General features: G+C 36.3%; 1 protein-coding gene across 1 annotated transcript in view; it reads left to right on the forward strand.

The window, feature by feature from the left end:
• LOC107731501 (mRNA-capping enzyme-like) overlaps positions 1-25,658 on the forward strand; it is a 108,442-nt gene that overhangs the window by 18,966 nt on the left and 63,818 nt on the right. The window contains exons 5-10 of the mRNA XM_016542602.1: positions 986-1,061; positions 5,986-6,241; positions 6,363-6,403; positions 7,576-7,677; positions 14,292-14,427; positions 16,490-16,561. Coding sequence (XP_016398088.1) covers positions 986-1,061; positions 5,986-6,241; positions 6,363-6,403; positions 7,576-7,677; positions 14,292-14,427; positions 16,490-16,561 — 683 coding nt within the window. The remainder of the gene's footprint in view (positions 1-985; positions 1,062-5,985; positions 6,242-6,362; positions 6,404-7,575; positions 7,678-14,291; positions 14,428-16,489; positions 16,562-25,658) is intronic.

The following is a 25,658-nucleotide window of genomic DNA, read 5'->3' on the forward strand; positions in this document are numbered from 1 at the left end:
CACTCTTCTTGTCAGTCAGCTCGACTCACTGGAGAAATGAAATCTGTTCTGTGTGATGCGACTGTCGTTCGGCACGCTACATTGAGCAGCCGCGTTCAGTTTTTAATTGTAGTGTCTGTTCTTTTACTGAACTAAATGATTTTTATTACTATAAAAAATCTAAATGACGGTGGGGGTCGGTGACGCGGAACACCGTATCACCGTCAACACCGTCTATCGCGGCAAGCCTCCGATCAAGTTAAAATACGTTGCAATTTTTTTTAAATTCCACTGCTCAAGTTTTTAAATGCAATAACATGTTGGCATTGACCATTAGGAAATCAGTATCGTTCGACCACTAGATATATTTCGGGTTGATCCACTGATACGTATATTTACGAAAGTGAAATCCACTCAACTTTAGGAACTCCTTAACTGTAGGAGGCTCACAAAAATACACAAAACTGCATAGAGTTGCTTTCATTTTTATTTTTCATCATGTTTATCGTCAGTTAAAGTATATTGCGGCTCTACTACTATGTATGTGTTATATGGACGACTTCGGCCTTTGCATCTCGCTGTTTTTCATCACTCTTTGATTATTACCCTGTTGCAAAAGCGGCAAACTCGAAACAAAAGGCCAGCTCTGTGAAAGAAACGCTTGGGAAGCACGTCTCTCCGCACTTCCTGCTGATGACTGTAATTATCTTAATAAGTTCACACAGCTATTTGCAAGCTGCGGCTGGCTCGACCAGAGTTCAGCACTCAGCGCTGCATATTTAATACATGTATCAGTGAGTCCACAAATGAAGGGCTTGCTTCTGTCATCAGTTCAAAGGCCAGCGGTCTCAGACCGCATAAATAACCAAAAATGATGATATAGATTTCAGTGAAGGATGAAAATCGTTCATGTGTCCAGAGTGATTGGTTTGGCGGGTGGGTGGGCTGTGTGAATAATGTGTGATTCAGTTGTGTTGAAGTCACTGTTGTGTTCTGTCTCCCGCAGGCGTTCACTGCACGCATGGCTTCAACCGCACCGGCTTTTTAATGTGTGCCTACCTGGTGGAGAAAATGGACTGGAGGTTAGTTAGCACACATGAGCACTCACCCAATCAGCACACATACGGGCACAACATCTACTTTTGTTTGCCCACCAGCCGCAGTAGATGGAGAATGCCAAGTCAAGTAAACCAAAAATGGCCCTCTTTGCACACACTATTTATTGCTTAAAATATCTCATTCGACTGGTGGCAGATGATAATTTCAAGATGAAGATGGCCCTCTTTGAATTCATTGCTTAAAATAGCACTTGTTAAAAAAACCTGGCTAATTCATACCATTAACTTTATTAAAAACCAAGTCCATGAGTCTTTTTCTGTGCAGCCTGCGAAGACTACATGATTGAAAGGTGCTTTCTTTCCATTGTTATTTTTTAAAACTGTCTTTTATCTCATCACATTTAATTTAGACTGCTCACAAATTTCATAAAAATATAATTTCCTTGTGTTTAAGCAACTAAATTTAAGGGAAGATGAGCAAAATAACCTGCCACTACGTAAAAAGTAGATGTAAGTTTCAACATGAAGTAATGATATTATAAGTAATTATAATTCATACACCGCCATTCAATTTTTCAGTTATTTGGCAAGCATGCATTAAATTGATCAAAAGTGACAATAAATATGTTTTTAATGTTACAAAAGATTTCTATTTCAAATAAATGACATTTGGACAATGTATGATGGTTTCTACAAAAATATTGGGCAGCACAACTGTTTTCAACACTGATAATAATCAGAGATGTTTCTTGAGCAGCAAATCAGCATATTAGAATGATTTCTGAAGATCATGTGACACTGAAGACTGGAGAAATGATGCTGAAAATTCAGCTGCGCATCACAGAAATAAATTACACTTTAACAGATATCCACATAGAAAACAGCTGTTTTGAATAGTAATAATATTTCACAATGTTACAATTTTTGCTGTATTTTAATCAAATAAATGCAGCCCCGGTGAGCAGAAGAGACTTCTTTCAAAAACATTTGAAAATTAATAATAACAATAAAAAAAAAAACATTTGAACAGTAGTGTACATATACATCATATGGTTATTTTTCCTGGAAATTCAACCCTAAATTGTAAATGTGTTATATAAGCATATAGTAATGCCAGTTTTGTTGAAAGTCCAGTAAATTACATACGTTACAAATGAAAGTGGCATCATCTCAGTGGATTTTCTGTTTTTGTTTGGACTGATGGACACAAATCGAATATTATTCATTACAAATGAATGCATCTGACATCAATGCAATAACAGTTCCACGTTATGCAACTAAATCTGTCAAAACAATAAAAGTAATATTATAAAACAGATTGTTCTGACTCTGAATCAGATGAGCCATTGGAAGTGGTTGCTGCTCACATCAGAAACCGCTCATCAGCGGAATTATTTTAATGCAGCAAGTTGTGATATCGCCAGTCAACCATAAACAACCAACACGTCTGCACTGATTATAATGCATTGCACAGTGAAAAAACAAAGCCCAAAGAATCCGATCAATGAAGCAGTCTGCACTGAAAGCACCTGTCTGTGACACAAGAGACAGAGTAGGCTGTATTTTCAGCTCTGTTATAATACCAAAGTTTTTTTAACATTCATGAAACCTTTCCATTGGACAAAAGGTTCTTTACAGTGGGAAAAAAAGTGGTAACACTATCGAAATAAAGTGTAACCAAAAAAGTTCTTTAGATTATTGAAATGTTCATCACCTTTTATAGGGGACCTATTATGCCCCTTTTTATAAGATGCAAAATAAGTCCCTAGAGTGTGTATGTGAAGTTTTAGCTCAGAAGACCCCACAGATGCTGAATCACCGCAATGTCGTAATTACAATAGGAAACTCTGAATTTAATTAAAGTTCAGCTTTTCTGAGCGGGAGGCTTGTCAGATGAAGAATCAGAGTGGAAGATATGAAAATGTACTACTCTTCTAGTCAGCTTAAATGTGATTAATTTACCCATCATTCTCTGTGGCAACACGATAATGCACTAAATAAAAATACAAGTACGTAAAACATCACATATTGTGTTGTTGTCCCGGTGATCTTTGCCCATAAATAAAGAAAGAAATATGATAATCAGAGTCACTCTTACAGCAAAAACATTGTCTTCTTGTTTCAGAAGAGATCAGAAAAACGCTGCTGACGTCTTTCACTTTGGAAGAAGTTAAAAGTCGTTTCTAAGTCTCTGAGACTCCAGCAGTCTTCACGTTGTAATCTATAAATGGAAAGGCTTGGAACAGTAGTAGGTCTTCCTCGGAGCCATCTGCTGAAATTTCAATTAGAGCGCATTAAAAAAACATGCTTAGAAGTGAAGGCTTTACGTCTATCACCTACGGTCAGTGTTCGTGATTGTAGGGACATGGAGAAAATCAGCAAAGCAGAATATAAAGCAGTGCTAGCCAATACTGTAACAACATATTCAACTGATCCAAATCCAAATTGGACTTTTTTCTTCTAATTTTTAGCTAGAGAGGTCAATGAAAAGTTAATATCAAAACTGAAAAAGATCCTTCCATCCGTAGCACAGACTGGGTTCGGTACGTGGGTGTGAGTTCACAAATGCTGCCACGGCTCGGCTTGGCTCGGCTCGTGAATATTAACTGGGTTACACAGTGTTTGCTCTGTAGGCAGGGTTTGGAAAGAAGGCTTGGCACATGAATACTGATTTCTTGTGACCGGACTATGTTTGTCGTTCCTGCTGTCTGTTCTGACTTTCTCACTGGAGCTTTTAATGCGTCTGTGTGAAGCTGAAAAGTGTTCGGAAGAAATGAAATGGATTTGATTGGTTTTGAGTGCATCTCATCACAGCTCTGTTTTGATAGGGTTGTGGACAGCACTGAAAATATGCTAAATTGAAAAACAACTAGCCTAACTGCAATGTAAAAAAATAAATCTCAAACATCATGAACAAAACCATGCAAAGAAAACATGATTTAGAATGCATTAGGCTAAATACAGGTTGGCTTTCTGCTATTCAGCTTCATGGCATATTAATGTAGTGCATGGGAATATTAGCAGTGTTTGAGTTTTAGGACAGTGGTTTTGGGTGGCCACTGTATCTATATTTTGGTCCTGAAGCCAAAGCAGTTGATCTGTGTAAGAGCACTTCACATGGAGTTCCTCTGGAGTTTGTAAATCCTGTCTCCTCCACACCTGCGTTGGCTAATCGATACTTCATTACGTTCAGCCAAGCATGTTAGAAAAGGAAAAGTACTGAGGAGAAATTTTAATTGTGTAATTGTAAATCTTTCACTATTCTTTAGTTTTTATTTTGATGCCATGCGGTTGTTTTTACCCAAGTTAGTGAAGACATACTGCTGTAGCTTAAAGAAATTCGTCTGTCATTTTTAGGGTGGCTTAGCAAGGACATATGTGACCCTGGAGCACAAAAGCAGTGTTAAGTTGCTGGGGTATATTTGTAGCAATATCCAACAATACCATTGTATGGGTCAAAATTATCAATTTTTCTTTTATGCCAAAAATCATTAGGATATTAACTAAAGATCATGTTCCATGAAGATATTTTGTAAATTTCCTACCGTAAATATATCAAAACTTCATTTTTGATTAGTAATATGCATTGCTAAGAACTTCATTTGGACAACTTTACAGATGATTTTCTCAATATTTAGATTTTTTTGCACCCTCAGATTCCAGATTTTCAAATAGTTGTATCTCAGCCAAATATTGTCCTATCCTAACAAACCATACATCAATGGAAGCTTATTTATTCAGCTTTCAGATGATGCATACATCTCAATTTCAAAAAATTGACCCTTATGGCTGGTTTTGTGGTCCAGGGTCACATTTTATGTCATATTTTATAAGACAGAAGCAGATTCCTCCAGTTTGCTTTTGTAGTGATGCCATGAATATAAACATGATATCTGGCAGCCGGTTTAGCTCTCTTATCTCATAATCACTGATGCATTAATAATGTTTATTCAGTAGACTTTGAGCTTTATTATAAGTTGGTGATTCTGCACTAATTAAAAAAAAATTAGATGTCTAAAATCCAGTTGAGATTTGAGCACAATTCTCTCTCTCTCTTTTGTTTGGCATCTTACTATTTTTCTTCAATGAATTTCAGAGCTCATTGATATTTATTGCTGCATAAAAGTGCATTTCTTTAAAATTTCATTAATTTTATCTTGACTTTTTTTCATACAAAAATATAAAGGAATTTTGTATTTTTTTAAATAGAATTAAAGACAACCAAGTTATCTTTATGCTCACCAATTTAAGCATAAGAATTTATTTCATCAAAAATACAGTATAAACAGTAATATTGAGAAATATTATTACAATTTATTGTAACCTCTTGAATAACCTAAAACTTTTTTATTTTAATGTGTTGTAAAATGTAGTTTATTGCTGTGATGTGCAGCTGTATTTTCAGCATCATTACTGCAGTCAGTTCAGTGTCACATGATCTTCAGAAATCAGTCTAATATGCTGATTTGCTGCTCAAGAAACATTTCTGATTATCAAGGTTGTCAATATTTTTGTGAAAACCGTGATACATTTTTTAGGATTCTAAAACAAAACTGGAAATCTTTTGTAACATTTATAAATTGTCACTTGATCAATTTAATGCATCCTTGCTGAATAAAAGTATTAATTTCTTAAAAAAAAAGTACTGACCCCAAACTTCTGAATGGTAGCATAACTAATGTAAGTACACGTGAATTACAGAAATATTTAATTTAGTTAAGAAAATAAAATAAGACAAACGCATACATTTAAAATATATTAAATATCAAACATTAAAACAAGAAAATAGTTTTCATTTCTTTCTTTTAATTGGTTTATTTAAGAAATTAGCTACACATCAATCAGCATTTGAATCATTTTAATATGCATGTATTTTGAAGCAGCACTCAGGGTTGGAGATAGCTCTTTCTGACAGCATGAGTGTGTGTTGTGTGTTTTGTGGTGTCAGTATCGAGGCCGCTGTGGCAGCGTTCGCTCAGGCTCGACCCCCGGGCATCTATAAAGCCGACTATCTGAAGGAGCTCTTCCGCCGCTACGGGGACGTGGAGGACGCGCCGCCCGCCCCTGCTCTCCCCGAATGGTGCTTCGATGACGAGGAGGAGGATGAAGATGTGGACGATGATGGGACTGCCATCGCTCAGGGCTCCGAGCCCAGCTCCTCTCACTCCAGTCAGGGCAAGAAGAAGAAAGAACGGCTAAAACTGGTGAGAGAAACTCATTTCGGCTCATTCTCTCATAGTCTTGAAGGAAAAAGCCTGGTTTAATGCAGCACAGCTCATCTCTGACAGTGTGTCAGCTCGATATAACCTGGACTGTTCTGCTTAGTGTCCCGCGTATCAGCGTCCTTTCCTTCTGAGTGTGCAGATGTGAGGAGTGTTTGTTTGTTTGTTTGAGAGAATTGTGAAATAGATTTTCATGACTTTTCAAAAACTTTTTGAATTTATTTATTTTTTACAAAACTTTCTAGGCCTGGGAATTGCTGTTCAATGACTTTTCCAGGTTTTTCATGACCATACGAATCCTGAATGTGACGATCGGGTGCGGTTATCTAAATCAGAGAAAAATATAGGAGCGGGCGGTTGGCGGGTGGATAATTTATTTGAAGCTGCGGATTCGGATGACGTTTTAGCTCATCCGCGCATCACTAATTCTGACGTACAAACGTCAAACTAATTCTATAAAAAAGTAATCGGCATTAAATAGGATGGGGACATTGTTAGTTAATTGGAGGCAAGAATGGGGAGGGTTTAAGTGACCAGTGATTGGAGAAGTCCAGCATATGTGATCCGAGAGAAATCTGTCATTTCACTTGAAGACAGAGTGATATTTTTAGATGAAATATTCAGAAGTTTTCGGCGCTGATAGCCTAGGGGGAAGTGCGCTGACATATAACGTCCCGAGTTCAAATCCCGCTTCAAGGACCTTTCCCGATCCCACCCCACTTCACTTACTGTCTACTCTACACTATCCTGTCTTAATAAAGGCAAAATGGCAAAAATACATCTTAAAAAAAAAAAATTCAGAGGTCAGGTAACACTTTATTTTTAGCGTCTCTTAACTAGTTGCTTATTAGCATGCATATTACTAGAATATTAGCCATTTATTAGTAGTAATTAAGCACATATTAATGCCTTATTCTACATCCCTAATCCTACTCAATACCTAAACTTAACAACTACATTACTAACTATTAATAAGCAGCAAATTAGGAATTTACTGAGGGAAAAGTCGTAGTTAATAGTGAATAAGTGTTCCCTATTCTAAAGTGTTACCAGAGGTCAAATAAAAAAATAAAAGAAGCACATGCATGGATGAGCAGTCAATCAATAACATGCTTTAGAAAACAGATATGGTGAATATCTATGATATAATGAAGAACATGCTATTTGTGCCTAATAAGTAATGGAAAACATTTCTGTACCCTATTAATGGAAAGCACAGCCGTGATTACTTTCATTGATGAGTGGAGATCAGTTAAGACGACCCAGCAATGTGTCCCATAATCCCATGTGTTTATTTTTCTGTGCCTGTCTGTCAGATCGGGGTTTCCTGGTGCTCAGCCCGTATCGATGGACCGCAGGAACATTCGTCTGTTGGAGAAGAACGTTTATAAAGTCAGCTGGAAAGCAGACGGCACGCGGTGAGTCCAGCGACTGAAGCACTGTGCTGTTCACACGCTACGCTAATACAGCAACACAAACGCTTCAAGCTAGGAGAGCTGCACATGCTGTTGTGTTCCAAAACCACTGTGGCATCTCACTAGAAAAACAAAGAAAGATAGCTTAAAAAGGGATATTAAAATTATTATAACTATTTAAAAATTTTTTTAAAGAAAAATGTAGTTTTTACGATTTTCCTTATAGTTTTGTGGCTATTTTTGACCACCTCCTCTCTAACTCTTCTAATTAAGCAGGCTATTTTTGCAATATGCAAATGAAGTGCATGAATTTGCTGATTACTGAATAGATGATATGTAAATGTGAGAGGTCATATGTTAATGAGATCATGGTTGTGTTGTTAAGTATAATTTAAAGTTTAAGTAGTTTTTGCAGCTTGGATTAACTAATGCTTTCATTTGGAGGGGATGTTTTTAGTTACGGTAATTACATATTCAAAGTGTCAGTTTTTTTTTTTCTCGTTTTTTTTCAAGAGAATTTTATTTTTTATTTTTCAACAAGGATGCACTAAATTAATCAAATGTGACATTAAAGAACTTTATAATGTTACAAAAGGTTCTTATTTCAAATAAATGTTGTTCTTTGGAACTTTCGATTCATCCTGAAAAAAATGTATCACAGTTTCCACAAAAAATATTTGGCAGTTTTCAACACTGATAATAATCAGAAATGTTTCTTGAGCATCAAATGAGCATATTAGAATGATTTCTGAAGGCTTTGCATCACAGGAATAAATAGCATTTTAAAAATCAATTAAATTAGAAAACAGGTATTTTAAATTGTAAACATTATTTCACAATATATATTTGTTTTTACTGTATTTTTGATTAAATAAATGCAGCCTTGTTGAACTTGATGAAACTTCTGGTTTGGAGTGACCAACTTTTATTATTATTCACTTTATTATTATTTTAAAGGGGTCATATGATGTTGCTAAAAAGATTGTGTGTGTTATTCAGACACTTTTCTGCACTGAAAGCCAGAAGTCAGATTTAGACGAGATGAATTAAATCTGACCATTTTATTTATTTATTTTTTGTTCTTTTTGGCTCCCTTTTTTTTATCTTTTAATTAAAAAGATTTTAGTTAACACTGATAACATTAATGCCTACATAATATCAGCTGTTTTCTTTTAAAAAAAATTTCTTTTGATGATCTTATTTATTAATTATTAGCTTTCAGATGATGTATAAATCTCAATTTCAAAAAATTGACCCTTATGACTGGTTTTGTGCTCCAGGGTCACAAATGACCTTCAGTGTAATTTTCTTGTGCTATTTCTATAACGTCGGAGTCTAGTGCTCATTTAATGATGGTCCAGGTCATTTTATGGCAGCTCTGCATGAGCTTGTCTGCTGTAATGATGTGAACCGTCTCTCTCAAACGTCTCCATGAACATCATTAAACACTCATCCATAAGACATATCTGCTCAGAAGCACCACAACTGGCACCTTGCAGCATGTCCTATGGCTTGGCAGAAGCGAATGAGCAGGTTTGGTGTGTCATAGTGATCCAAATTCAGTTGAGAGTTGAGCAGAACAGCCAGGGCTCTCTGACAGAGGAGACGTTAAAAGACGTGGCTGATCTCTTTACCTGGAGATCTGTTCTAACAAGCCCATTATCCTGTGCTTTGGCCACTCGGGGCTTACAGAGAATCACTGTGTGATGTGTTTGCTCGGCGGACGTTTAGCAGAGCGCTCTATAATAATGACCAAACGGCAGCGAATTAAAGGAGCTTAAAGAAACGACGAGGACTTATGATGTGTTTCTTTTTTGTTGGACAATTGTTGGTTTTTTGGGGCTCTGATATCACACCAGTTTTCAATATGTGGTGAATTGTGGTTAGTGGTCGACCGATATTGGTTTTTTGACTGCCGATGCCGATATCTTGGAAAGCAGGGTGGCCGATATAAAGTCGATATAATTGTATTAATTTTAATTAATATTTAAGAAATTTGAAATCATTTGAAACTGGATTAAAAAATACATTTGTATAATAAACATACTCATACTTTAGATGACAAAGTATTTTCCACAAATAAATAAATATTTAATAAAAATATAATTAAAAAGGAAGTAAACTGTAACCAACAGAGCACTCAGTATTCTGGGAAGTTTGTGTGCATTGGGAATCATATTTTTTCCAATAAAGCCAGGGTAACAGTCATTTTACATACAGCACACAGTGAAAATGACATGAATATGACATGGGCAAATGCATAAATCAGCATAGTTTGAAATCACGTATTTAATGTTTAAAGCATTCAATTTGCACGACTGAAAGTCACACAGAGAATACGCAAACATGCAGGTCACATGCACACTTCACAAAATCTCACAGCTGGATTCGACTAAGTTTGCAAGGTTTGTGAAATTACATTTTCATTAGCCATTCAAAGATTTGTTTAAATTATGTAAATGCGTATTTGCTGAATGCTGACGGCAAACGAGCAAGTATTGTAATGTTTGCCTTTCTATTACTAATAATATAAAAGCAATCATTATAATACTTTTTGTGTACTTTTTAATTCCTTTGTTTAACAGTTCTGTCGGATTATTAGACAGACTTCTATCCGTAATACGTATTAGACAGAACTGTTAACGACGACAGCGAACAAGAGGGAGAATGTGAGCACTGTGTGCCCAGGCGCTGCCGTTCTCAGCGCCGTCAAAATAAAAGTCCCGCCTCGAACGCATCGGCCAAACAGAAAAACTTATCGGCCAATGCCGATATTTGAAAAATGCCAAATATCGGCCGATATATCGGCCTTGGCGATATATCGGTCGACCACTAATTGTGGTAAAGGGACCAGTTCTCACTATTAACTAGATGCTTATTAGCATGCCTATTATTAACATATTGGCTGTTTATTAGTATTTATAAAGCACATATTCTGCATGAGCATGTTCTACATCCCTAATCCTACCCAATACCCTAAACTTAACAACTACCTTGCTAACGCAGCAAATTAGAAGTTTATTGAGGCAAAAGTCGTAGTGTCTTGCCTCAAAGCTGCTTGCTAGGAACTGTTTCCTTTGCAGAAGCTTTGCGTTTAGTGAGCTAAAAAACTAAATAAACTCAAATCAATATCCAGTTATTCACTTAATTGCCAAGTAGCTGTGTATTAAGCAGCTTAATGTGCATTTACTTGTTTTTATCACAAAATAACCCCCTTCGCTTCACTCTGGGGTCTTGATCAACCTGTAGGAGTTTATTTTGCAATTAAAAACTGGCCTGATGTTCATTATTCCTCACTTCTATAACATATTAGTAGTTCATTAACATTTGAATCCAGTGAAACCATGTGCTGGCATTGTGTAAGGAACAGAAATATTTGAAGTTGTTATTCACTGAAAATCTTTCCCTCGGCTGTAGCTCTCAAATCGCATTTGCGCATATTTGCATTTGGCGCGTGAAAACACATTGCACTTTGATGCCAATGACACAGAAAGTCATCGATTTTCATTTGTCACAGTTAAAGTGAAAACGTCTAATTAGGTCTATAGCTTTTCCGTAGAAAACATTCTTTTAAAGTTGAAAAAAGTTGAAGTTGAAAGTTTTTAACGATTTTATGATTTTGAAATGTGCATTGTAATGTTTAGTTGGAGTTGTTGTGTCTTACACCCGTTTTTAAATATTTTATTATTAAATAAATGTGAAATATTTCTGAATATCTCCAAAAGCAGAGATTTTAGAGGATTTTTTCCTACGCTTTTCATTTTGGCATGTGGGCAGACACTAGGCGCGTTTCCATTATCCTTCAAATTGCACAAATTGAAATTGAAAATTGAAAATACGCCTAATGGAAACGCGTCAATTTCGCAAAAAAGCCCATATATCGCAAAAAAGTTTTTACGTTCGCATGAGATGGTTTTTCAGGCAATGCGAAAAAGGAATAATTCGCAAAACTGCAATGGAAACGGCTTTTTCGCATTTACAGGTCACATGGCGTATGTAAAAAGTCATATGATCATTCTTCAACGTAACCTCCAAGAAACACTTCATACATGGCCGCTCTCCAGTATAAGGGGCTTTCCCTACCATTAATGCTTAGACAATTTACATGACTTATCGCAAGAGGCAAAAGGTTACATTTTAGTCGCATAACATGGGTTAATGGAAACGCCGTCATTTCGCAACACTTTTTTATCGACATTTATAAAATATCGCCAAAGTTTTGCTAAAATCTGTAATGGAAACGCGCCTAATGACAGCGTTTGAGACAACTCGATTTGCTGTTGTAAATACACTACAACCAGGTTTATATATCAATCATCAATAAATGTAGTTTGTTCCAACCTCATACATTTCAACTATCTTATTGCACAGCTAGCTATGCTTTAACCATGTGCATACTTTTAACTGAATACATGTAATTTTCTTCACAGTTAACAGATATATGCTGATTCTGAAGAATTTAAATGCATGCATTTTGGAAATATGATTTAAATAAATGTAAATAGATGCAAATAGTTAATAATAAATTATGCTATGATTTTTTTAAGTGTACAAATTTTTGCCGTTTCTTATCCATCTCATTTATGCATGACTGACAAATATGAATCACATTAAGTTTATTAGTTTATGGTAAAATTGTGTAATCCAAATTGTTGAATTTTTTTTTAATGCAATTCAAATGTATAAATCTTCAATTTTAGTCATAAACATTTTAAGAAACAAGACTCCGGCTACAGGTATATTTGGTAGCTGTTCCAGCCTGACGTGAGGATTTCAACAGGGCATCGCTTGAAGCCAGCCTACTTGGCATTCGTTTTCTTAAAGGTGCGGTCACATTTAACAGTGTTAAAGGGTTAGTTCACCCAAAAATGAAAATTAGCCTGTTATTTACTCACCCTCCAGCCATCCTAGGTGTATATTACTTTCTTATTTCAGACGAGTCCAATCGGAGTTATATTAAAAATTGTCCTGGCTCTTCTAAGCTTTATCATTGCCGTGGGCGGGTGTTTCTGTTCAACAGTCCAAAACACGTTAAATAAAGCACACGCATCCATAATAAAATGTGCTTCACACGGCTCCGGGGCATGAATAAAGGCCTCCTGTAGCGAATCCATGCGTTTTTGTAAGAAAAATATCCATATTTCAAACGTAATAAACACTTTTCTATCACTTCCGCCATCTGTCATACGCTGAAGCGGTTCCGGCGGATGACGTAGCACGTTGGCATTGCGTGATAAGTGATGAGCGCTGAAAGAGAACAAAACAAAACGCCGGTCACGAATTAGAAGTACAATCTGAGTATTTGTAAAGAAAAATGTCGGAGGATTTCAATATAAGCCAAGAGGAGACTGGTTTTCCTTTGCTAAAGTAAGGAAACTTTGCTTCCTTAAACAAACTCGTGAGACTAGCATATCTCAGAGGCGCGTCCTACGTTATCCACTGGAACGGCATGTGGGCAGAAAAGTGTTTATTACGTTTGAAATGCGTATATTTTTCTTACAAAAACGCATGGAATCGCTACTGGAGGCCTTTATTCATGTCCCGGAGCCGTGTGAAGCACATTTTATTATGGATGTGCGCACTTTATTTAACGTGTTTTGGACTGTTGAGCAGAAACAGCCGCCCACGGCAATGATAAAGCTTAGAAGAGCCAGGACAATTTTTTATATAACTCCGACAAGATTCGTCTGAAAGAAGAAAGTCGTATACACCTAGGATGGCTGGAGGGTGAGTAAAACACAGGCTAATTTTCATTTTTGGGTGAACTAACCCTTTAAGTAAATTTTCTAAATTGAGTGATTTCGATAGGAATCCATGCAATGAGGACTTTAGCTTGAGTTCGAAAGATTTTGTGTTTGGACGTACAAATTTGACGCATTAACAGAAATCTGCTTGGTTTGAATGTGACTTCTGTGTGAGCTGTGCTTCATACATCACTATGGACAACAGACAATGGACTCTTTTGCCCATGAAAGTTTGTTAATGTTACTGAACCTGTAAATAGTGCTGTCATTGTACATGTGCAAGCCTCCGTTTGAGCCTATGGAAACTTTGGATCTACAAACCCCTTCACGCTTCACTAGTGATGTTCACGATCTATCGGTACATCCGTCATGCATTCAGTTTGCTCTGGATGGATCTAAAGTTATTTTACATCCCGATGCAGCTTATATTCCTTTCTCTTTCAGCTGCCTGCTTTCTCAGGGCCTCCTTTTGCTTGGTGTCCTGTTTGTAGAGTGGCATGCAAAAGTTTGGGAACCCCTTGCAGAAAACTTTTGAACAGGATGAAGATGTCCAAATGTTTCTTATTTTGTTTTGGTGGTCTTTGTTAGGATCCTCAAGGGGTCCATAATATGCTCTCTATGCCAACCCTTTTGCGTAATCATCAATCCAAAGTTTGACTTGTACAGTAAATCTTGCACAGTTTTTAACAAAATTAGTAATACGAAGTCACGCAGAAAGTACCATGCAAACAATTTTTGCCAACGTTCCAAATTAGCGGTTATACAACCTTTAACAAGGACAGCCAAAAACAGGAACACATATATATATACATATATTTGGGGTAGGGGTAAATTAAACTCAATCACCTCACTGTGTCTCTTGTGTTTTTACAGGTACATGATGTTGATAGATGGAAAAGACGAAGTCTATATGATTGACAGAGACAATTCGGTCTTTCACATAGCCAACCTGGAGTTTCCTTTCCGGAAGGATCTTCGCATCCACCTTTCCAACACGCTTCTGGATGGGGTGAGTTATTGCATGGTTTGAAAGCCTGTTAATCAGGTTAAACAGAGAGGAAGCGCTCTATTCCTACACTTAATGGACGCTCACAGGATTGGTTTTCATGAGATGGTCAAAAATAAGGCGGTGTTGTGAGCTAATGTAGCTTTCTTTAAATGATAAATATGATCTTGCTCTCAGAGCATTTATCAGCTCACTCACAACATCATGGGTTGAAATGCAGAAATAGCAAGTTTATTAATTAAACAAGGTTTAATTAAGCATTTTTGGTCCAGGTTTTACTTTGAGTTAAGTTGTGTTGCACCACCTAATTTTAAAAATGGTTTAAATTATTAAACCATTGTGATTGTGATTGAAATGATGCCATGATGGAATCACTATTGCAGTAAACAGTAGAAATGTTACTATTTCATTTCATTAATGAGTGTCTATAATTGGGTTAAGCAATCATATTCATGTATACTGCCGTTTAAAAAGTTTGAGGTTGGTATCTTCTGCTCACCGGGGCTGCATTTATTTGATAGAAAATATAGTAAAAACAGTAATATGGTGAAATATTATTACAATTTAAAATAACTGTTTTCTGTGTGACTATCTATTAAAATATAATTTATTCCTGTGATGCGCAGCTGAATTTTCAGCATCATTACTCCAGCCTTCAGTGTCACATGATCTTCAGAAATCATTCTAATATGCTGATTTGCTGCTCAAGAAACATTTCTGATTATTATCAATGTTAAAAACACTTGTGCTGCCAAATATATATATGGACCTAACTGTAATTCACAAGACATGAAAAATACTGGTATCAATTAATAGAAGCAAATAGTGGGATAAAAGTTGAAAGAGCACATATAATATGATGAGGATGTGGCGAGGTTCACGGATCAGCTGTGTCGTGTCCCTTTGACTGCTGTCCTGCATGTTCCCATAGTGCAGTAATGATCCGCTGTCTCTTCCTCCCATGCATGCTAAATCTGTCCTCTAATGTACCGCCTGCCCATGTCACCACCATGAGACCCCTAATCCATCCTTTTAATAATTTATGTGCATATTTATTTATTATAAATAGAATAGATCTCAGAGGCCTGCCCTGTCTGCCACTTTTAATTGTGCAGTTATGTCCTTTAAACCTCCACAGCAGCCAGCTTGAAGTTAATCCCTAACTGAAAACAAAAGGATTCAAGTTCATTTAAGTTCAATTAATTTAAAGTTAATTTAGATTTATCGTAAAATGAGTGGTATTTTTTAATGTGAACCTGATTGTTTTAATTATTCGATAAATCGTGACTTAATCTATGTTTAAGATCAGTCTTTATTTGTGCAGGCCGCCCTGAGAGTAGTTTGGTAGTATATATGCCAAACCCCTCAATTTAAACTTGAAATGACTGAAAATGTTGAAGGTCCATGATTTTGTCGAATTGATTTGAATAGAAACGATGTCTCTTCGATGCATCATGGGTGCTTACTCAAGTCCTAACAGTGATTTCAAAACACCTCGAGAACAAAACGAATATTCGATGGACTGAACGAAAAACAAATTAACGCTGGTACAGTGGATGGATGCCCAAATATAACACCTTTGACACCTTTAGCTGCTCTGCTGTGTGACTGAAAGCACCACAGAAACAAGGTTATCACTTTCATCATTAAACATAAGAGCGATCCATGTTCCCACTGGATTTATAAAATGTGCTTTTGACCAGTGTAAAGGTCACGGATCAGCATTGCCTGAGTACAGCTCACAGATCAATGTTGATTCATTGATTATTACGATTACTCTCTGCAGGCTTAGTCAAAACTTTTCTTTGTTTAAAATTTTTGAAAATCCTATATCGTTTAATATACAGGTTTAAATGAAAAAACATTACCGATTTCATTGATCTCAGACATTTGGACTCCATTAAATTAACACTACTATTCTTTAATTTGTGTCTGTGCTTGAGCTTTAACACTAAATATCTTATTTAGATTTTTGTTATTACATTGTTACATCATGTTGGTGTTCACAGGCTTGATTTATGGGCAATATATCTGCATTTCTTATCGTCGTCTTCTTGTTTTGCAGGAAATGATTATCGACAAAGTGAATGGGCAGCCCGTCCCGCGATACCTCATCTATGACATCATTAAATTTAACGTGAGTGCCTTTCAGTAACAATAACAAAAACACACTCCTGTTTGCGCTTTATTTAACTAAGAATTGCTTTTGGCATTAGCACATGCTAAATTACCACGAGGTGTTTCAGCCAACGTTTAAAATCATGCCATCTTTTATTATCCATCATATCATATCTCCAGATCTCTACGACTATCTTTTGTGAATCACAGAAGGAAAGGTTTAGTGTCAGATACTGTCAGCTCCAGAAAGAACCATAAAAATATAATAAAAGTAGCTCATATGACTATTTTACTGCCTCTCCGACTCATCTTCCCCTTCATTGCAGCTCTCAGATTTAATTCACAAATGTTACAGAAAAAAGGCACCTTTAGACACAGCAGGCTTGGATTTATTAATGATCTTCCTCTAATTAATAATTGTTTTTCTTTAGAATATGTGGAATATAGCACATGAATCAGGTGCATATTTTGTCTTTTCTAAAGTTTGTCTATATAAGTCCCTGCATACATTTTTGTTTGTGCACAGAAGAAAGGAAGTCATATAGGTCCCATTTTACCTCTATAATTGAACATATTTCCTTGTGCAAGGAGATATATCAACAAGCTGCTTGATGGCATCATCCAAAATAGAAATCAGTTAAATTCGTTTTGTATCACACTTTTTTACAATACATTAAAAAAAGCTTTATATTAAGTTGGATTTTGAATCATTCACAATAAGCAATGTGTATTAGGACAAAATAGGGTCAGCTTTGATTTCACGTTGACTGGATGCTAATCAATTATGTTGTTGAGCTCATTTTTTAAGTCATAATTCACATCCATCTTAGATTTGGGAGGAATGAGTAAATCTTTGAGTTTTCTTGCATCAGTTTCTGCTTCTCGAAGTGCAGTATCCATCAAATAAATCCAGGCAATCACATGATGCACAGTCTGCATTTGAGACAGGACGCTTGGATTTGTCTTGCTTGGTTACCATACTGAAAGGAAAATTTTTCCAAAATGCAGCTCTGATCCGTCATTTTTAAGATTGATGCCATAAGCAAGCAGTGTGTAAATATAGACGGCACATTAATTGAGCTTGTCCAATGATGTGTCGAAAGACTCAGTTATAGCACTCGCATATGCACTTTGCATGTGTCATCAGCTGTATTTATTACATTTTTATTTCAAATATGAGTATATTAGAGACTAATGCAGATATGTTTCCTAAAGTGCTGTTTTGTGGAGCACAGCTGGAGTTCTCATCGACAAACAGCATGTGGGAGATCCTTGAGTTTGCTGTGTTTAGCTGCTCTCAGCATTAGTAATGCGGCCCGTCCTTGTTCTGAGAACAAGATTGTTATCGATTTGTAAACTAGAAGTGACCCGTGTCCCTCCACATGCTCTTCTCTTACTCCTCTTACGCAACAGAATTTAAAAAAATGTATAAATATATATTTATTAGGGGTGTAACGGTACACAAATATGACGGTTTGGTACGTACCTCGGTTTTGACGTAACTGTTCGGCATGGTTTCGTTACAGCAGGAGGGAAAAAAAGTTACATAAATTGCTTTTTTTATAAATTAAACAATGGTTTACTGAACAAATTGCTCTTTCTTTAAATATATTCAATTATAATTACGATTTTCTTAGGGATAAAAATCTACCTCAGCTTATGGTCTCTAAACTATAGTGAGCCCTTTTACATTACTACATTACATTTAACAACAGAGCCCAAAATTTAATTCAATTACTATTTATTTTTAGCTATAATAATCAACACTCAAATTAAAAAAATTGTAGGCTATGCAAACATGTAAATTGTTTTTTTGAATTAACTTCTAAATTATACAATTTCTATTTGTTGTTGAAATATGATCATTTACAGAGTCAACTTGTTTCATAAAATATTTATTTAAACATACATTAAATAATTAAGATATCACTAACAGGTAAATTAAAATATGAAGTATAGTCTAATATTTTGCAAAATGCTCTTCATTAGACTTAATTTCTCTAGCAAATAACGACACTGTAGACACTGATGACTAGCCTGAGGTAAATGAAATGCTATGTGACATTTTGTTTACAAGCGGTTTTAATGACGTCTTTGAAACACTACTTGAGCGATTACATGAAGCATGAGATGTTCATTCATGTTTATTTCGTGTAAAACTAGTAATAAAGAGGAAGGGATGATCACGCTCACTCTCACTCCGCGCTGCCTTTAGAACTAGAGATCGACCGATATATCGATTTACCGATATTTTCCCGATATTTAAGCATTTTACAATAATCTGATATCGGTTTTGTAATATCGGATTCACCGATAAACGCCGATAAATCTTGTGGATGTTTTGAGAATTGCGCGCAGGATCACCATTGCAGCGCGTCTGAGTGAAAACGACAAAAACATTAGTAATTCTGTTATAACATACCAGTTGAGAAATGCAATAAAATACGATGTTTTGTTTGTTATATTTCAATATTCCAGAGAATATTATTCAGTGAATTAACATTATCCAGTTAATTATTCTTCACTCTTTAGCCTATTAAACAGCTTGTAACCTACTAAAACTGTAGTTTAAAATGAAGTTGATATGACTCATTTCATTTATTTATTTTCTCCATTTGAAAACATTAGACCTTCTACATTTATTTTGCTTATTGTTAATATTAGTGTTGCTGCTGATGCTTTAAATAAAATGTTTTTTTTTTTATTGTTGTAATAAGAAGATTAAATTTAACATGAAAGAAAGCAAATTTTCAACACTTAAAAAAAAACGGTCGATCACTATTTAGAACTGAGGAGTTTATACAGCGATCTGTCTCGCCACATCAAAGAGCGCCAAAACGGCATTTATTGTCTGAATTAAATGGAAAAAATGGAACGATTTGTTCAGTACACATGCGTACCTAACCGAAAGACCCGTACGGAAAATATTCGGTACAAATACGTGTAACCGTTGCACCCCTAATATATATATATATACTGTATTTTTTATCTGACTCTTGATACATTTCTTAGGATTATTTGATGAATAGAAAGTTCAAAAGAACAGCAGTTTTTGAAATCTTTAGTAATATTATAAATGTCTTTACTGTCACTTTATTGTCACTGATCAATATAGCTTTTGAAGAGAACAGTTCCTGTAATGTGAAGAGCTTGCGTTCTTGGACCTGTGTGGCATATGGTATGAAAACAAAGGATTGTCACTTTCCTCTTTCCTTGGCCAAGACGTCCTGTAGGTGCCATGAAGCCCCCTGCTGTTTTCTGGCCTGTTGAAGGTCTGTCCTGTTGGGCTTGGCAGGCACTGCCTCACCACTGCTTCCTCATGAATCAGTGTTTCCAAAATGATAGTTGCATCTCGCTTTGCTTTTTCTTTAGGGATATTGCATTTGATATGGCATTTGTTCTCACACATCTTCTCGATGGTCTTGTAATGTACCAGGTTACCTTGACAGAACTGGCATTTATATGCAGATTTGACTGTCTCTGTGACTCTTTTCTGAAACTTAGTGAGCTGCTTCCCTAGACGGCACTTTAAGGCTTCGCAATCATGTGACACAAAGCCTGTTCTGAAAGTTAAGCGACATAATTATGCTGCCTTCTGAGTAGGGGTGTTTTCTCCGAGGAAGCAGCGGTGCCTCAGAAATATTCAAATGAGAAAATAATTGACACTACAAAAAACAAATATAAAAAATAAAAGATCAAATAGCGTGTAAAGCAGTCATTTTTCAACAGCAGATAAAGTTTCAGAGAGAGGCAGCATCTCATTTTCCTCCCATATGCTCATTGCGTTCTCACTGAGGTCCTGTAACTGAAATGACTTTAGAGGAAGCGACGCCTACACTCTGCTGTGATTGGCTTTCGGTGGAGTAATGGCTGCCATGATCTTGTTTTCTAATGGTCCGTAAATCTTCCTGAATGGGTCAAACTGAACACATCTTTGGGAATGAATGGAAAACTTAAAGCACTCAGATGTCACTGCTTTCAGTCACGTCTGAATTGAAATATACATCGAAAACAATGCAAAAGCAGTGGAATACTAAAACACATTCTGTGTGAACGTCTCAAGACTCATTAAAGGTCCCATATTGTCAAAACTGAAATTTCCTGACTTTATTTCACGGTAACTGAGGTCTAGGTGCTATGTAACTACCATATAAGTTTCTGCTCCAGAAAGGTGTAAAATATGTGACCTTTAAGACATTTTTATATTTTTGAAGGATATTGATATCTTCTTTTTACTGAAATATACTGCTTAATTAATAATAATAAAAAAAGATGATTACTGTTTAAAATACTCTTTTTATAATCCAGTCTTTCCCTGTGATGGCGAAGCATCATTTGTAGCAGCCGTCTCTTAAGAAAACAGTGTATCATCTCATCCTTAAGGAATCATTAAAATATGGTAATTTGGTACTGTGGTGCTTAATATTAGCACAGTTGAGGACAACTGTGCATCACGAGGATTTTTTTGAAGAACAGAATTTATTTGAAATAGTCATTTGTTATCAATCTCTGATTTTAATCAGTTTCATGCCACCCACTCAGACAGTTTCATAGTGATTCTAAACTTGAACCGTTGAATAAATGGGAAATATTGGAATAGAGAAAATAACAGTTTTTTAACAAACAAAAAAAGTAACATTTTACAGCTTTTGGAAACAACTTGTTCATCTTAGCGCAAGTAAAAATTTGTGCTCTTGCTGATGAATTTGATGGATTTTCTGGCCTGGTACAAACAATTACTGTTGCACTGGGTCACTGTTGGAGATGGGAAAATTCCAGATGAATTAAGCTACTAAAATATCTCTGATTGCTGCTGCTGACGTCACTAAAACACAGTGTTCCCAATCTTTAACATAGCATCCTATTGTTGAGATCAAACACTTCAGATTGTAGAAAAAAATGCACATGTTAGACACACAGACTGACTCTTTAATACAGTGTTGTCATGCTGGTTCATTTGATTTATTTGTTAAACCTTGGTGTTACCCATGGGAGCACATGCATTACATATTCTAGACTGTCTAATACAGCTTAAAAAAAAAAAAGCCGACGACTGTCCTTGCTAGCGTCGGTGAAGATAACAGAGGTGTTAAGTAACGCTCTTTGAAACCAGAGGTGGACGTTAGACATGCATCTGTAATTTAGTTATAACAAGGGAGGAGGGAACGTTTACAATGCCTAAAACCTGATCGAACATCTTGATTGCATCCAAACGCTACAAATAGAAATTTACTCTTCACAGGCGATATTTACATAAATATACGAAACTGTTAATTGGGAAATATTAATCAAACTACAACACTGGCCATAAAAAGTGAAAACCAGTTACTGCTCTCTATCTTTAAATAGCTGCCTGAAAGTGAAGATTAACACAAGGTTAGGCCTAAAAAAACAAGTCATTTTAATTACAGGCCTGAGCTGTCAAATTTAATTTCAGATATTTTCCTTGTATCTGTCCATGTTGTCATTGCTGTAAGCTAACATACTGTAGAAAAATTAATTGATTTCAAATGAAAGCATGCATTTGTGCATATGTGTGAGTGATTAAAGACTATAATTTAATAAATATATTTTTAACTGCTTTAGCAGTGTTCTAGTTCTCAAGACCAGATGCAGCCCTTTTCTGGTCTCTGTCTTGACTTGGACTAGACCCTCTTCTAGTCTCAGGCTACGTCCACACGAAGCCAGAGCTTTCCCTATCCGATCTCTTTTATTCCCTCGTCTCAAGAAATATCTGCGTCCACAAGAAACCGGCACAAAATGATGTAGTATACATGCCAGACCAGTATGTGGTGCTGTAATTCTGCCACAGAGATACACTAAAAAACCGAGAAGAAGACTTGGACTATGCGCATAAACCTTGCGCGCAGTATACAAACGAACAAGGAACAATACATTTATTAATCTGTGTCAATGTTAGGCAGCTAAACGCGTCTCCGTGTGGACGGGACCTCAATCTAGACTCTGATTTGAACCTTTTTCGGTCTTGACTTGGACTAGAGACACTTGTGGTCTCATGACTTAGTCTTGACCCTCTTCTGGTCTTGGTCTCGATTAGTACTCAACCTTCCGCTGTTCTCGGTCTTGACTTGGACTCCTCCCTCTTCTGGTCTCGGTTTTGACTCAGACTTGACCCTCTTCTGAGGCCAGTTGCATAAAAATAGCCACTATGTTTTAATAACTAGTCTTAAAAATTAGTTTGACCAACTAGCAGATAAACAAGGGGTATTTAGTCTTACTTTTCAGATTTAAATTAGGCCAATCTGACATTCTGACCAGTCTTGAAAAGTTAGAGAACTACGTTGACTTGGGCTGGACCCTCTTCTGGTCTCTGTCTTGACTCGTTTCTTCTCTGGTCCGTCTTGACTTGTACTCAACCTTTTTCTGGTCTTGGTTTTGACTCTGTCTTGACCCTCTTTTGCACTCTGCCTTGACTCAAACTCGACCTTCTTCTAGTATTTTGTAGCTTATTCAGGCCGATGACTGCCCAGTTAGACAGGAAGTCATAACTGACATGTAACTCAACCAACCACAGTTTGCTTCTTGACTTTTAGGGATGGATTAATCTGACTGATAAAACTGCAATAACAGACTGATCTGCAGCAATGACACAGTGTATACTTGTTAATATAATAAAAACGGATGATTTTGCAGACATTTTTAGAAAGCAAAGCACAGTATACAGTGTTTATTGATATCTAATGTACTAGCTACTGAGCACCTCGGCTCCCCTTGATGTTTTGGGCTGGACTAGAGTCTTCCAACACTTCCACCTTCTTGAGTTGAGAATTTTACCCACATGGATCTTATTGGACAGCTAGCAAGGCAGAGATATAGCATCAGCTTTGGCCATGATTTGCCATCTGGCATCTAATCTTGTAAAGCTCAGGGATGCTTTCCATTCTGGTGTTCAAACACGATGTCTTTGCCTGCAAACACCCCTCATCCTACTGTATGTTAAGTCATGGGCATTAGAAGAAGAAATTGAGGAAAAGCTGATTTGGGAGGCACAGATGTCTGAAAATAGTAGTGGGGTCTCTTGTGGTAAGTGCGCTCAATGCGTCAGTGGTCAGCACGCGCAAAATGCGCCAAGGCTCCCGGGACCCAAGCGGTCCGCTTGTACTGCGGAGGCCCTGGTGTTCTGCTTCATTTGGCAGTCTTGGGCCATGCAACATGAGGCTTTGGAGGCTCCCAGCAGAACCGAATGAAAAGCACTTATTTTAAACTACTCAAGCACTTTGTGATGTAGGCTCAAGATTTCCTACCGGTTCTTACATTCTCCTCCTGTAGTGATGATTTGTGGCCTCTGGGATGTAGAAGAAATGAAAGTTGGTAGTCTTTTCTTTTATTTTTCGTTTAACTCTACAGGATGGATTGTGCCTGCTGTTAGCATTATTTTCACACACTGTTGGAGTTGTTTTAGCTCCTGGTTCATTAAAGGAAATATGCAAATGAAGCAACAGTGCAAACACGCCCAAGAAATTAGTGCTGAACGTAAATTGCACAACACAATTCCTCATCTTGCTGGTGGATTCTTGTGGAGGATGCAGCAGACTAACTTTCCAGACAGTTTGATGTTTCTGTGAGGCTTTCAGTTCAGCTTCAGGTCAGTAAGATCATGTGTGGACAGGTCAGATGTCAGTATATGGTTTGCAGCAAAATGCTCCTGTATTAGATGGTCTCTGCTGTGTCAGAACTGGAGTTGTTCATGACAGATGGGTTTGCTTGGTTCTGCAGAGCTATCATCAGATAATGTGACATCTGAAAAAAGCTAACTGCTGCCTACTGCTGTTTACAACCAATTAAAGAAGAAACAGCACTTTCATTGATTATTTAACTTTAATGCTCATTTAAATGTACTTTTACGCTTCAAGCATTGCTATAACTATTACTCAAGATTTAGTGACTAGAACAAACCACTAAGCATATGTATTAAACACAGGGTAACTCACCCTGGGTCATTCATTAAAAATAGTAACACTAGGATTTGATCAGTGTGGAGTAGGAAGAGGTTGAATTTTTAATACATAAAATACTTCAGTGTATGAAGTGCAGTGGTATGAAGTCATTATAAACAATGCCAAATCACTGAACATATTATACAGGATTTGACTGTGTCTTTGGATGACTTTAGGTTGGGGTTTACACTTGTAAATACTATACAGAAAAAATCTGCAAAGATGTGTAATTTTTCTGTGACAAGGACTTGTTAACTTGCTTGCAGATTTTAAGTTTAGTCATTGTTTATATATATATATATATATATATATATATAAATGACAAGACTTTTTGTCAACATTTCATGTCATGTTCATTAATTTTAGAGAATATTACTCCAAATGCCACAATTCAAGAAAATAGTTTTAGTCCATAAAATATAATAGAATTCTAACAAAACACTTTCAAAAATAAGTAAACATTTAAATATGTCTCATTGTTTGTCAGTAATCTTGTTAACAGTATTAACCCTCAGAGAGTCCAGGTCAGTGTTTGTTTGTTTGTTTTTTCCTTCCTTTTTATATTTAAATGTGGTTATATAAACTGCCATTCAAAGTTTAGGGTTGGTAAGACCCTAAATATATATATAAAAATTTTTTTTTTTTTTTTCTTCAGCGAGGACATATTAAATTGATTAAAAGTGACAGTAAGGATCATGTGACAAAATTACATTTTACAATATATTCAAATAGAAAACAGTAAATTTAAATAATAATATTTCACTAATATTACTGTTTTTACTTTATTTTTGATCAAATAAATGCTGCCTTGGTGAGCAGTCGAGACTTATTTCAAAAACATTAAAAGCAATCTTATAGACCCCAAACCTTTTAATGGTAATGTATGTCAAAGATGTTTTATTCTTTTACAAAAATGGTTTACCATTAGTGTGTGTGTGTGTGTGTGTGTGTGTGGTGGTGGTGGGGGGGGTTCTTACCTCTGCATTATGCTGCTATTTATTGCCTCAATCACCCCTGTAGAACTGACTCAGCGGACTTGAATCACACTTTCAATCGTGCATTTGTAGAGAGAATTGTGCTATTACTTTTCCAAGCAATTTGAATTTTTTTTTCGCCTGCCAGATTGGAACATGGGCGAAAAATACCCTAGATTTCAGA

The sequence above is a fragment of the Sinocyclocheilus rhinocerous genome, unplaced genomic scaffold (genome assembly GCF_001515625.1).
Source record: "Sinocyclocheilus rhinocerous isolate Xijiao unplaced genomic scaffold, SAMN03320098_v1.1 scaffold819, whole genome shotgun sequence".
Classification (NCBI taxonomy): Eukaryota; Metazoa; Chordata; class Actinopteri; order Cypriniformes; family Cyprinidae; genus Sinocyclocheilus; species Sinocyclocheilus rhinocerous.